Genomic DNA, 15,010 nt, shown 5'->3' on the forward strand with positions numbered 1-15,010 from the left:
AAATTGAACCGTGACCTAGAAAAGTTCAGTGGGCACTGCACAATCTACTATGCTGTCCCAAAGTTGAGCCCCAAGTTTACAGCTTTTTAGTTCACATTCACATGCTCAGCTACTGTTCTCCAAAGCAGGACATATCAGAGTGGCTGGATCCAGAGAGGTTTCCAGTCCTAGCCACGTGCCATATTGAAACCAGCCTCCCCCACAGAACTGTAGGCCCTGTGTTGAGCCCTGGTTTCCAACTCTACACCAATGGGTAAATTCTCCTTGTCAGGGGGGTACTCAGCTTAACCTAGAAAATTTTTCTGAAATTCAAATCTTGGGAGTTTTATTTCCTTTCCTATCAAACAGCTCTGGGCTCTATACAAATTAGTCCATTCCTTCTCCAGGACTTGGCATACCAGGGAATCTCTAGTAGATGCTGTTTTTATCAAGTAGCAAAACCTTCCCTTCCCCAGGAAAAAGTGTGCATTTATATTTGCATACTAAGAAAAGGCATTTAACTGACTTTGCAGAATACAGAAAATCTGCTCCATAGTGACTTTAACGTCTGCTTATTCAGAGGAGCAGCTTCTGAGCTTTAAAAATTATAAAATTAAAAAGCTCTTATTTCCCAGAACTCCACACTGTGAACAATTTCTGCTTGCCAGGTTGGTCTCTTTGTTTCCAAATTCCAGCTTCTATACTTGCACATGCTGTCCTACAGCTTAACCTTTCCTCTCTGATTTTTGGAATCACACAATCCAAATTAATTATAATCATTTGTCCTCTCATCCTTTCGTAAATATTGGTCTTTTCTCTTAACTAGTATACACATTCTTTGAGGGCAGGAACCATACTTCTTTTGTAGATTCTTTAGCACTTAGCATTCAGTATACAATTGGTGAGTAAATGACTTAAGGATAGTCAAATACCTTTTGTAACAAATGGTACTTTTAATACTTGAATTCTCATACAAGTGGATGCAACATAAGATATTAAATCTTTCTGAGACCTATAAAGATTGTCACTATATTATTAGTGTTTTAATTAATAAATATTTTTATCATACATACATTTTGAAAACTAGATTTTATTTTCCTTTAATTAGAGAAACCAATATTTTTATACATTTATAAAATTAGTATCCAGAAATTTTACATTTAAATTAATTTTAATATTTTAAAGAAGAGTCTGAATTCTCTACCCAAAACTTAAAATATAAAAATCATGCTGGGCTTCCCTGGTGGCGCAGTGGTTGAGAGTCCGCCTGCCGATGCAGGGGACGCGGGTTTGTGCCCTGGTCCGGGAGGATCCCACATGCCGCAGAGCGGCTGGGCCCGTGAGCCATGGCCGCTGAGCCTGCGCGTCCGGAGCCTGTGCTCCGCAAAGGGAGAGGCCACGGCAGTGAGAGGCCCAAAAAGGCATGCTATCTTGACCACCCAAAATTATAAAGTTCCTAATTACCTTCCCTTTTATCTTCCCAGTAAAATATGTATGTATCAGAAGTATATTTTTATTTTATTTTTTAATTAAAAAAATTTTTTTTTTTTGCGGTACGCGGGCCTCTCACTGCCGTGGCCTCTCCCGTCGCGGAGCACAGGCTCCGGACGCGCAGGCTCAGCGACCATGGCTCACGGGCCCAGCCGCTCCGCGGCATGCAGGGATTCTCCCAGACTCGGGCACGAACTTGCGTCCCCTGCATTAGCAGGCGGACTCCCAACCACTGCGCCACCAGGGAAGCCCCAAAAATACCTTTTTAAAAGGTAATTTCAGCTTGTCGAAAAGTCAAATGATTTAAAATTTAGCTTAATTTAATGTTTCTTTTCTGTTGCTATAAATATGAATATATAGTTTGATATCATAAATAAAAAAGCTCTTTTGTGTGTCCTGTAAACATTCTTCCCTTAAATGTCTCCCTCATTTGGAAGTGTATTCACTTCTGTAAGTGTTTGGGGGGCAGCTGTTAGGAGGAGGAGACATTTCTGAGCTCTTAGACTTGCCATCTGCTTAGTGGCTCACTTTGGGAAGCTAAAGTGAGGTACCCCTTCCCCAACTATTTTTCAAAAGGTTTATTCATTCATGTACATATTTATATTCCTGAACCGACATACAGTGTGTAGTTATTGTAAATCAGAGACCTTTAAGATAAATATGATTTAATTCTCTTTTGCTGACTTTCCTTTAATAACACATGAAAAAAAACAGACTCTTTAAGATCTGAAATTTGAGACTGCTTTTCCATTTCTTCAGCTCCTAATAAGCACTAAGAAGCAATTTGCATCAATTCGCCACCTACTCCTTGGCATCCCCAATTCCTCCAGCAGTTATTGCGAAGGTGGCTTCATTTTCAGGCATCTCAGGGCTAACAGAATACAAAGGAACAGAAATTTATAAAAAGCTCTATTTCTATAAATACTATATTCATGTCACAGCATCACATTCCTATTAGTCTGAGTCTCCAGAGACATGTGAGTTGGTACAGCTAAATGTGGACTACAGAATTTTCCTACAAGTATTATCAACCATCACAAACATTTATTGAACAACTTCTATATGTAAGGTTCTAAACATCAAGAAAAACTACCCCACACTTGGAAATAGGCAAAAAGGGATAACTGTGTGTTCTTACAGTGCACTGTCAGGTATTATGTAGCAGACCCTTGGAGGCTTATCTGATTCTAAATGGGTATGTACCTCATACAACTCAATAACAAAAAAACAACCCAATCGAAAAATGGGCAGAAGACCTAAATAGACATTTCTTCAAAGAAGACATACAGATGGCCAATATGCACATGAAAAGATGCTCATCATTGCTAATTATTAGAGAAATGCAAATCAAAACTACAATGAGGTATTAACTCACACTGGTCAGAATGGCCATCATTAAAAAGTCTACAAATAGGACTTCCCTAGTGGCGCAGTGGTTAAGAATCTGCCTGCCGATGCAAGGGACACAGGTATTGTAAATCAAATACCTCAATAAAAATTTTTAAATGGGTGTGCACATTTCCATTGACTAGACTAATGTAGGCAAAAACCATGAAAGACTTTGAAATGAACTAAAAGATAACTGAGTACCTTCAGCGAAAAAATAGGTTGCCTAACACATCCTTCGAGGTTATCCAAATCTATGAGGACTCCGTGGCTTTCATTGTCTTTGAGCTGTTTTACAACTCCATGAGCTGTAGAAAACTAAGAGTCATACAAATTATCCTGGTTCATAGAAATGTAAATTGTGTGAGGAGGAATGCAATTGATTATTGTCTTATGGATATTGACCCATTTTTTATCAATTTGTGATTCATTTCAGCATTACTTGTTTGACTACATATGTGTGGTAATTTGATTTTTCCTTTGATCTGGTTATAAAATCTTATTGGTTCCTGCATGAGGTAATGAGTTAAATAAAATCTTTGACATTTTATACTTGTACGAGTCATGATTTCATGCTCTTTTAAATTTTACCTTTTAATTTATTCTACAGCTCTATAGGAGTAGAGATTAATTTGTAGAAAACTGATAACAATGCAGATTATTCTTATGATGCCAGTCTACAGCAATGGAAATGAATTTCATTGTGTAGAGAAACAATTGATTTCTCTCCAGTAGAAAAGACAGCTTCAAATTTTACAATTTATTGCCTGGTAGGATATTAACCAGTTTTGTATCTATTAGCAAATTTATTTCAGCATTGCTTTGACCAACTACATAAATCTCTGTTCCTCAAATTATCCTTTGAATCAGTGGTTTCCTCATTAATTAAGGAGTTGAATAAAATCTTTGACACGTCCATTTTATGCTTATTTGCAGAAAGTGATGTTTTTAACTCTTTGAAAATCATACTTTAGCATGTACTAGACCCCACAGAATTTACAAAAATGAGACAGAGTCTTTACTCTCAAGAAGCCTAAAAGGTGAGCTATGACATAACAAATATGCAAAGTAAGCTAAGTTCCATAAAGTCAGTATATGTTATAGAACTCTAAGGAAAGAAGTTATGCAGGCTAGGTTGATCAGGAAAGATTTCATAGATAGTAGAGGACTTCACAGAAGCCTTTGAGACAGAAATGGGGGTATTCCATTTCTAGCACAAACAAAAGGGTAGGAATAGAGAAGCTTGTTTTGTGTATAAGAAAGAGAGGAAGAATAAGAAGTTAGGTTTAGATATGTTGAGCTTGAGATACCTGTGGGGCATTGATGTAGAGGAGGTCTGCAAGTAGTTGGAAATGAATATCTAACACTTGAATAAAATGTTAGACTAAAAATAGGAATTTGAAAATTACTGACCATGAGAGAAAGAGCCTACTGCTACTTTGTGCTGTTATTATATTCAGGTTATGGTGACTGTACGGTAATATTAATAGCTTCCATTTATTAAGTATTTACTATTATGTGTCAGTCTCCCTTTTATTATTTCATTTAAACTTTACGATTACTCTGTTGGGTATGTATTATTATCCACATTTTATAGATGAGAAGACTGAGGTTCAGAGAAGTAATTTGATCAAGGTCACAGTGCTGGGAATTGAAGATGCCAGGATTAGAGACTAAGGTATTTGATTCCAAAGCTCATGATCTTAATCAGTAGGCTATATTGTCAAGCAAAATTGGTTTTTGTTTTTTCATTTTGTTTGTTTGGTTGTTTTGTTTTGTTTGGAGGGTGCAGATTAGCTAGTATACTTTGAGCACACCATGGGTAAGGTTACTTCCCTTAAGAAAGAGCAGAGGAATCTCCCTGGAGGATAGAACATGAGCTATAGATAAAGTAGGTCTTGCTAGACTGAAGTTGGAGTTGAAGAATAAGAAGGCGTGAGTGGAATTAGAAAATAACTTTTTGACTTTGATGGAAAATAGTCAGTCACTTAAAAATGGCAGGAAGACAAGGAGTTGAGAAAGAGGGAAGCCAAGCAAAGTATCTGCTAAGTTGAACCAGGGATTTTTGCTTGTTTGTTTGTTTTGGTTTTGAAACAGAATAAAAAACAATGACTTTAGAAACTTGACCATTTGTATGCCTTTTCATTTTTTGTAATTGTTTAAAATTTGATTTTCCTTTGAATTCAGTAGAGTTTTAATGTTCACTGATCTCAGGTATGCTAAGTAGAATAAAATAAATGGGGTTTTTATTCACTCAAAGTTTTAAAGAGAGAAAATATACACTTGAGGGCCAGTTATAGTTACTTACAGAAGCAGTAACTATAGGCTATTCAAGGAAAAAGGCTAGGTTCCCTTTTGTAGTCACTCCTGTATTCCTGGGAATTATGAGAACCCTTTTCTGCTCAATTCTTGGGGAATTCTGTTTTAACAAGAAATGTCTTTCTCTTACATCTGTATAAGGTAGTAGTTGAAGCCATGGGAGTAGCTATAGCAGACTAGCTATTACTACCCTGAATAGATAATCCTTAATAAACTAAGAAATAGTGTAGTGGTTAAAAGTGTAGACCCTAGATTCAGACAGTATAGATTCTAATCCTGGTTCCATTACTTATTGGTTTTGTGATGTGGGGCAAGTCCATTCACCTACTCATTAAGAAAATATTTACTGGGACTTCCCTGGTGGCGCAGTGGTTAAGACTCTGCCTGCCAATGCAGGGGAGTGTTTGAACCCTGGTCCAGGAAGATCCCACATGCCAAGGAGCAACTAAGCCTGTGCGCCCCAACTACTGAGCCTGTGTTCTAGAGCCCGCACGCCACAACTACTGAAGCCCGTGCACTCTAGGACCTGCGTGCCACAAATACTGAGCCCACGTGCTGCAACTACTGAAGCTTGTGTGCCTAGAACCCATGCTCTGCAACAAGAGAAGCCACCGCAATGAAGCCGTTGCAATGCACATCGCGACGAAGAGTAGCCCCTGCTTGCTGCAACTAGAGAAAGCCCGCGTGCAGCAACAAAGACCCAACGCAGCCAAAAATTGAAAAAAAAGAAAAAAGAAAAAAAATTTACTGAGCACTTCCTATATCCCTGTTGTAGGCACTTGAGATCCGTATGTGAAAAAAATAGACAAAGATCTCTGGCCTTGTGGAACTTATATTTTGGGGAAGGACAGACAGACAATAAATAATGGACATAATAAATAAATAAATATGTGATATGTTAGAAAATAAGTGTTATAGGGAAAGAAAAAAATAGAGCTGGATAAGGGAGATTGGAAGTATGGAAACTGGGACAAGGCTAGCTGCAATTTTAAATAGGGAGATCAAGATAGGCATTTTGTTGAGAAGGTAACATTTGATCAAAGACTTGAAGGAGCTGAGGGAGAGAGCCAGAGAGAGGGCTATGTGGGGGAAGCTTATTCCAGGCAGGGAGAGCAATAATCACAGAGGCGAGGCCCTAAGGGAGGAGTGTGACTGGCATGTTTCTGGCATATCAAGGTGCCCACTGAAGTTGAAGCATGGTGAGCAAGGGGGAAAACAGGAGGAATAAGAATGGGGCCATTCATGTAGTGCTCTGTAAACCAGTGTAGAGACATGGGCTTTTATTCTGAGTTAAGATGGGGAGTCATAGGAGTGTTTTGTTTTGTTTTGTTTTGTTTTGCGGTACGCGGGCCTCTCACTGTTATGGCCTCTCCCGTTGCGGAGCACAGGCTCCGGACACGCAGGCTCAGCGGCCATGGCTCACGGGCCTAGCCGCTCTGCGGCATGTGGGATCTTCCCGGACCGGGGCACGAACCCGTGTTCCCTGCATCTGCACGCGGACTCTCAACCACTGCGCCACCAGGGAAGCCCCATAGGAGTGTTTTAAAGAGAGGATAGATATGCTCTGACTTGGTGTTACAAAGGATCATTCTGGCTTCTGTGTTTAAAATAGACTGTAGAGGGGCAGTGGTTACCTAACTACTTGGGGCCTTGGTTTCCTCATGTGTAAATGGGGATAATAATCTCTATCTCTTAAGGTTGTCCTTAAAAACAATGAAAAAGTAAATAAATAAAGCACTTGGCACAGGCCTAGCACATAGTAGCCACTCAGTAAGTGTTAGCTATCATTTATAGCATCATGATCTTCTCTACCAAAAATTTTTTCTAAAGTCAAGGAGAATTCTTTGTGAGAAATCTTTAGAGACCAGAAAGAAGGCAGTACAAGATGCACAGCAAATTAAGTTTTCACATTTTAAGTTCTGATCTAGTTTTGCTATTTTTATTCAGATTTATGAAAAGTTGACATGACTAACTTCTACGATAATTTTAATTATCCTTTGTTGAGACTGCAGAACCCTAGTGTTCTCTTAGGACTGTAAAAACTGCAGAGGTTATTTGTTCCTAAAAGTTTGGAGGACTTGATTAAATATACAAATGATTGAACATGTAGATGGAATTCATTCATTTATTAATTCAACAAATAGTTATTGAGCTCTTACTATGTGCCAAGGACCATGCTAGGTGCTGGGGACATTAGTGAACCAGACTCAGTCCCTGTAGTGAGGGAGATGTACATGTAATCAGATGATTACAATTCAGAGTGAAAAATGTTTCAGAAAGTTCTAAGCACAGCAATCTGTCCAAGATATAGACCAAGAAATTTTAGTAAAATTATGGAACAATCCTACTATCTACTTAATTCAACAAAGAACATTTGTAACAAATTTCTAGAGATTGCTGAAGCTCTACAAAGCATAGCACTTGCATATGTGTATCACAGTCTTCTACAGGGACTGATGATGAAAAGCAAAATGGTCTGAATAAAAACCAGATAGAGGGGGGAACTGATTATTTAATATTTTTCAATGACAATACATAGTAAGTACTGTGATTCATAGTCAAAACCAGATACAGAGCTCATCTGATTCCTTTTTGGCTGATTTTTCCTTCCCCAGGGTAAAGAGTTATTACAAATCTTTACCTTGTTGCCAGGATTGGCTAATCAGTCAGTCACAAATACATCTATTATGTCCGAGGAACTAAGAATACAGTGGTAAGCAAGAGAATAGTATTTCTGTCCTCAGCGTATTTACTGTCTAGTGGGGATGACATATGTTACATAAATCATTACTAATGGAATGTAAGCTCCATGAGGGCAGGGCCTTGTCTTTTTGTTTTGTTCACTGCTCTATCCCCAGAATCTAGAACAGCTGATATGTAATAGGTTTCTCTGAAAAAACTTATTAAGCTTATAACTCTTTTTTTTGTACTGTTTGATTTTATTTATTTATTTTTTACCATGTACATCAATTATGTTGTCAAAGTTTATTCATATATTTGCATACGTATATATGTATATTATAATACTTGCATGTACATACATGTATATAAAATGAGTGTATGTGTATATATGTACATCTACATATATGCATACACACACACACACACACACACACACACACATATATGACTCCTTTTGAATTTGGACAGAAAACCCCAATGGCTTCAGTTTCCACAGGAAAGCTGAAGTTGACATGACCTTCCAGAACATTCCAGCACCATCTTTGCAGGGGGAGACAGGAGAGGGGTAAGAAGTACTATGCAAGCCTTACAGGAAAAGCCACGTTATTGCTTTTTTAACAGTAAAACCACCAGCCTCCTTCCAAGCTGCATACTTGCAAATCTTGAAAAGTTCGAGAAAAATCTTTAGCCCCAGCCCCATGCCAGGCTCTAGTTTTGCAGTTTATCTCTAAGTGGCTGAAACATTAGCTTTCTCACTCTAAAGAATGTTTCCTTACTCTCTTGGTTTATCAGCTTCAAGGGCCTGAGGAGCTTTCTCGGGTCAGAGAGGGGCCTAGGTCTGCAAGAGCTGGAGCTAGAGGCCTGGAGCCCAGCAACCCTACCAGCTGGCCCAGCAGCACCCTATGTGTTGAAATCCAGCTCCAGCAGCACTCCCACCAGCCCCAGGTCTCTGAGACATGTGCTCAGAAAGTGACCAGGGGCCACCCCTTCCAGCTCAACCTTTCTAGACCCAGTCAAAGTCATGAATCCTGAGGAACAGCTGCAGGGAAGGTGGGGGTACCCTCCCCTGCCAACCCCTCAGATGGGCAAAAATGGGGGAGGTCCACAGAGAAGGGTCAGCAGCAACGCTCAGGAAGGGGTGGGTAATGCCTCCCCAATTCAAATCGCTTTAGGTTTGTTGCTGGTAAAATCTAAGCTTATAACTGTTAATTAAATAAGTAAAGTACTGTGAAAGAATAAAAGGTGTAATATAGAGTATTAGCTTAGAATGTAAGGGTCAGGGAAAGGTTCCTTGAGGAAGCAGTGTTTAAACTGAAACCTGAAAAAAAAAACTGGCAGAAAGAAAGAAGAACATCCCTATCACACGCTGTACTTTTCCTGTATTTACCTCACTTCAATTGGAATCATTTCATTTTCTAGCTTCACTGTAAGATTGGGAAGGTCAGAGACCAAGTCAATTTGTCAACAAGATCTCCAAATCCCTAGAACCCAGTACGTAGTAGGGACTTCTCAATGAATTGCATACTTTTTGAGAAGGAAATTCAAACATGTAGTGTCTGCCAGTGGAATAATTATAGCCTCTCAGGAGAGGCAATTCTATATAATATCATATGCGCAAGAATCTGATTAAGATAAGAAATATTTACCTGTCATAAATCTTGGCAATTCTCAGCTCTCCTCTTCCCTTTCGCAAGCTTATTCTTGTTGTTGAAGCATGAGCCAGAATGTGTCCCCCGATGGGTTTTTTGGGGTCTGCCTGAAAACTGAATTAATAAAACACCTTTTCAGGTTTCATCATATGGACTATATACAGTACTACCTGCAATTACAAGGCAACTTTTCTGTGGAGTATGGCAGGGGACAGAGTAGGTTTGCGTTCTAAACGAGCAGAGGCTTGTTCATAAACCAGGGAATGGGCTAGAGTTTGGAGCTGCTATGTACCCCATTGCCATCCAGTTCAGGTTTCTGAGATTCCTATGATAAATGGTTCATGTTTTGTTTGATTTTTTAAAAATAAAAAAACAAATAAAACACTACTCACTGTTTTAGGATAAATCTTGGGGTTAAGCAATTTTTCTTTACAAAATACAAAGATTGAATTTATTCATTCGTTCATGTATCAGAAGTATTTATTAATGGCTTACTGTGTGCCAACCACTATTCTAGTCTAATGAATAAGTAATATCCAACCCTCCCTCATGATGCTATGACATAAATGACAGCAGATTGAGAACCTCCTTCTTATTCATTAACTGTACATTGGAAACCTTCAGTGTTGTACTGGTTATGAATTTAAGGTGAGAAGAATCTCAGAAATATCTTTATTGCTGATGTCTAAAGTTTGTTCTTCTAAAATAGGATACAAAAAAGATAAGCTCTTACTATGATTTTATCAATTCAAAAATATATTATGATTGCAAGGTAGTTACAAATATTGACACTCTTGAGAGATATACTCACTAGGGGACTAACACTCACTTGGCAAGAAGTGAAAGGTTCTTAATAAACCTAATATAGTAAGCCCACCCTTCAAAAAAGCCTAGGTGCAAAAAGCCTCCGCAAAATACTAGCAAACCGAATCCAGCAACATATCAAAAGGATTATACACCATGACCAAGTAGTATTTATTCTAGGAATGCAAGAGTGGTTCAACATAGGAAAATCATCATTGTGATATACCATATCAATAGAATGAAGGAGAAAACCACAAGATCATCTCCTTTGATGAAGAAGAAAATCTAGGCTTCAAAATCATCAACAAATGGAACTGAACTTAAACTAACAGGTTACACTTGATCAAAATAAATTTTGGTATAGCATAATAGCCTCAGCTTTCGGAGAATTCAGTTGCAAGTCAATTCAAATTCTGCTTGCTCCATGAAGTTCAGGATTCTGTTTACTGTAAGCATGAGGCTTGGTGTAGTGACGATGTGGCTGATTGACACGAGGCTAAAAAGATTGTAGGTTAATGGGGATATGAAGCTCTCTGGGAAAGGAGTCTGCTAATATAAACTGCTGCTTTTATTTTATTTTATTTTTTATTTATTTGGGCAACTCCTCACAGCACATGGGATCTTTGTTCCCTGACTGGGGATCGAAACCGCACCTCCTGTGTGGGAGTGCGGAGTCTTAACCACTGGACCTCCAGGGAAGTCCCAAACTGCTGCCTTTTGCTGGCTGTTCATTTCACTGCTTAGAGTCTTAGGTGGTGGGATTTTAGTCCATCATATATCTAAGCTGACTTGTCTTCACTCAGGGCACCACGGGGATGGGTTTGTTGGCTGTCCGTTAGTGCCTTCTGAGTTTTGCGGAGTCAAACACTTGAAAAAAATAAAAAATAAACTGCTGCTTGATTAAATGGCTCACAGGTTAGGACCAGCTGGCTGGGGTTGGATAGGATTGATTGATTCAGCAGGTCCAACGTGAGAACAAGAACAGAGTTAGTTTTGGAGTGAACCACTATCAAGAGAGTAGCATCCAGGCAGGTGAGACTGACAGAAGTTAAGAAGTCAGAAGATAGGTTGCTTTACTCAGACAGCTGAAAGGGTAGTAAAGCAGTGAAGCCCTTTCAGTTGGATGGAATAGCTAGAGATGAATTGTCTCTATAACGCTTACAGATCAATGCCACTCTTTTTAATGGAATAACTCTAAACCTTCCAGGTTACCCTCCATTACAGGTGGTTCTTCAAGGTCTTAAAAGAATCCTATGTTCTACATAGATGGGCTCCTTGAGGGTCTGATGATATTCTCAGCTGGGCTGTGAACTCTGAACTTGCAAACACTGTATTTATGCTTCTTTAGTGCATTTTTCATGTCCTGCCTTTAGTGCTATTATTATTTACATATTTATTCCCCCTCAATTCCTCGCCTATTACCTATCACTAAGCTCCTTAAGGGCAGATGACATTGTATTCAGCTCTGTAGCAACCAGCCACACAGTGGGTGCTCAAAAATATTTTTTGTGCTTAAGACATAGAAGTTACAAAAATACCAAGGAGAATATTGGGCAATAGAAAGATAGGTGCCCCTACAGCAGGTAGACCAGTTAGAAACTGCTATGAAGAGGAGACAAGAAAGGAGAGTCGGGGTTCGCTAAATGGTCAGAGAGAAGTTTTAACAGCTGTGTTAATGCTTCTCACAGATGGTCTCTCCATACTGCCTAGTAGTTCTTCTATATGAGCATGGTTAACCTCACCTCCCCTTTACCAAACTTTCAGTAGTCTCCTTAAGCGCTCTTTTCTGTTCTTTTCCCTAACTTCGGATGACATTGCCTGCTTCTTCACAAAGAAAAGGAGTGCTCTCAGGAAGACAGTCCCTCAACTTCTGCTTCTTTTTGTCTGCTACCTACATACAGTCCTCCCTCGGTATCCACAGGGGGATCCATTCCAAAACCCACCTCCCAACCATGGATACCAAAATTCACGAATGCTCAAGTCCCTTATATAAAATGGTGAGGTATTTGCATGTAACCTACACACATCCTCCCATATACTTTATTTTTTTAATTAAAAAAAATTTTTTAGGGCTTCCCTGGTGGCGCAGTGGTTGGGGGTCCGCCTGCCGATGCAGGGGGCGCGGGTTCGTGCCCCGGTCTGGGAGGGTCCTGCGTGCGGCGGAGCGGCTGGGCCTGCGCGTCCGGAGCCTGTGCTCCGCAGCGGGAGAGGCCACGGCAGTATGAGGCCCGCGTACCGAAAAAAATAAAAAATTTTATTGGAGTATAGTTGATTTACAATATTGTGTCCTCCCATATAATTTAAATCATCTCTAGATTACTTATAATACCTAATACAATGTAAATGCTACACAAATAGTTGTAAATACAATTTAAGTTCTATGTAAATAGCTGCTAGAGCACAGCAGATTCAAATTTTGCTTTTTAGAACTTTCTGGATTTTTTTATTCTGATTATTTTTGATCCTAGGTTGGTTGAATTCATGGATGTGGAACCTATGGGTACGAAGGGCTCACTGTACTTATCTACAGCTGTACTCATTCTTCCTCCTCAAACTTTTATTTTTTCTTATTTCAGCAAGTCCTCTTATACCTCAATGCCTTTATAAACTCAGTTATCTCTGAAGCAAAAGCCCCTTTCCTATTGTGTTTACTCATTTAGCTCCTACTCACCCATCAAGTGTCATCCCTTCTTGAAAACCATGCCTGATACCCTGAAACAGAGTAGAGCTACCTCCCCTGTCCTCTCATATCACTATGTATATAACTCTATTAAAGCACACTACATTATAATTTTTAATTCATGGGTCTCATTCCCCAACTATACTCTAAATCCTTATTCATTTTAGTAACTCCAGTGCCTAGAAAAGTACCTATAATATAAAAGACACTCAATAACTCTTGTTGAATGGATACGGGAAGAGAAGAAAATTTGGGTTTCCTCCAAATTAGATCCTTTTAGACACAGATTTGTGATATATCTTCAAAGAAGCTGTAATTCAAGGAACTTTTAAAGGGTGTTCTGACAGAAAGGGAAATGTAAAAGGAGACAGGATTTCCCCCTAATTGAAGTAATCCTCCCCACCTCCACCCCCTTACAGATAATCTAAGGAAGAGCAGGAATCTAGGTTTTAGCTGTATGGCTATGTTTTTTTCTTAACAAAGTATTGTTTGTTATTACCAATGTGGTACCCTATGCACAAAAGAGAATAGGTACTACTGCCTGTCATTGATTACTCCAGGTGAAGAGCCTGAGTGTTACGAATGTCGTTTCCGGACTTCCCTGGTGGGGCAGTGGTTAAGAATCCGCCTGCCAATGCAGGGAACACAGGTTTGAGCCCTGGTCCGGGAAGATCCCACATGCCGCGGAGCAACTAAGACCGTGTGCCACAGCTACTGAGCCTGCACTCTAGAACCCACGAGCCACAACTACTGAGCCCACGTGCCACAACTACTGAACCCACGTGCCACAACTACTGAAGCCCGTGCACCTAGAGCCCATGCTCTGCAACAAGAGAAGCCACTGCAGTGAGAAGCCCACGCACCACAACACTGAGTAGCCCCCGCTTGCCACAACTAGAGAAAGCCCTCACGCAGCAACGAAGACCCAACACAGCCAAAAATAAAAATAAATAAAATAAATTAAAAAAAAAAAGAATGTCGTTTCCAAAGGGAGATGATTTTGAATGAACTAAATGAGAAATAAATGATAAGATCGGCAAAAGTGCTAAGAAATCATATAGGAAAGATAATATGGGGAGAAAAAAGTCCTAAAAAGTGACTCATAATGTAAGAGGTTATACTTAATTAAAATAAATTGCAACATAGCATAACAGCCTTAGCTCTGGGAGAACATCGAGCCAATTCAAATTTTACTTGCTCCATCAAAATGTTCAGGATTCTGTGTAGAATTTCATGTAGAATTTATGGCTCTTGACTTTTCCTGTAGGTCACTAACACTTTGATAATTTAATAAAAGATATAGACTCTCCCCCAGAAAAATGCACATAGGTACACATACAAAAATTTTCATAAATTTAGGAGATTCATGGTCCACCCCGCCCCCTGCCCCAGTGTGGTTGGCTATTAACAATAACATTCACAACCAAGATTTACTGAGTCCTTACTATGTGACAGACACTTCTAACTCATCTAATTATTTCCCTTTGCTTGGATTCCATATTTAGTAATAGCTTTGGATTAAAATTTGGATTCCTATAGAGGTCTGCCTACAAGGAGAGAATGCCCTGGTCACAAGAACTTCAAATGTAGTTACATTTTTCTTTATCAGTAAACTGGCCCTCTGATCTTTCATTGAGTCTCATGAGTTTGATTAATGTGAGTCTGTCCCTGAGAAATGGATTTATGCTCAGTAGGATGACCAAATCAAATCTCTGTCCGTAAGGCTGAGGGCCCTGAACACTGGTCAACTCACCAGGGTAATGGATACATCCCTGCAAAGCGTCTCATATGACAGCATGCTAACCTTTCTCCAGGCACATACAGCCTCAATGTGCTAAGTGGTGTAAGAGCTTTAGAGTTAGACCTGGGTTCAAATTTTGGCTTATCAGCCAGCCATATGACCTCAGGAAAATTGTTGATCATTCTAAGTGTCTGTTTCTTCATTTTAAATGGAGGATAATAATTGTACCTAACTGGTATGGTAGTTGTAACAATAAAATGAAATAATTTAGGTAAGGCA

The 15,010-nt window shown here is 39.4% G+C and overlaps 1 protein-coding gene and 1 non-coding gene across 2 annotated transcripts in view; one reads left to right on the plus strand and one right to left on the minus strand.

Annotated features, from left to right (window-relative positions):
- Positions 1–2,159: 2,159 nt before the first annotated feature.
- The window catches only part of DMC1 (DNA meiotic recombinase 1), a 39,602-nt gene continuing 26,751 nt past the window's right edge, over positions 2,160–15,010 (minus strand). The window contains exons 13-14 of the mRNA XM_060023955.1: positions 9,504–9,620; positions 2,160–2,341 (exon numbers count right to left, since the gene is read on the minus strand). Coding sequence (XP_059879938.1) covers positions 2,272–2,341; positions 9,504–9,620 — 187 coding nt within the window. The 3' untranslated portion in view covers positions 2,160–2,271. The remainder of the gene's footprint in view (positions 2,342–9,503; positions 9,621–15,010) is intronic.
- Positions 11,029–11,180, plus strand: LOC132434649 (small nucleolar RNA SNORA79). Its single transcript, XR_009521367.1, has one exon. It is a non-coding gene; the product is annotated as a small nucleolar RNA SNORA79 (small nucleolar RNA).

Source organism: Delphinus delphis, chromosome 11 (assembly GCF_949987515.2).
Source record: "Delphinus delphis chromosome 11, mDelDel1.2, whole genome shotgun sequence".
Classification (NCBI taxonomy): Eukaryota; Metazoa; Chordata; class Mammalia; order Artiodactyla; family Delphinidae; genus Delphinus; species Delphinus delphis.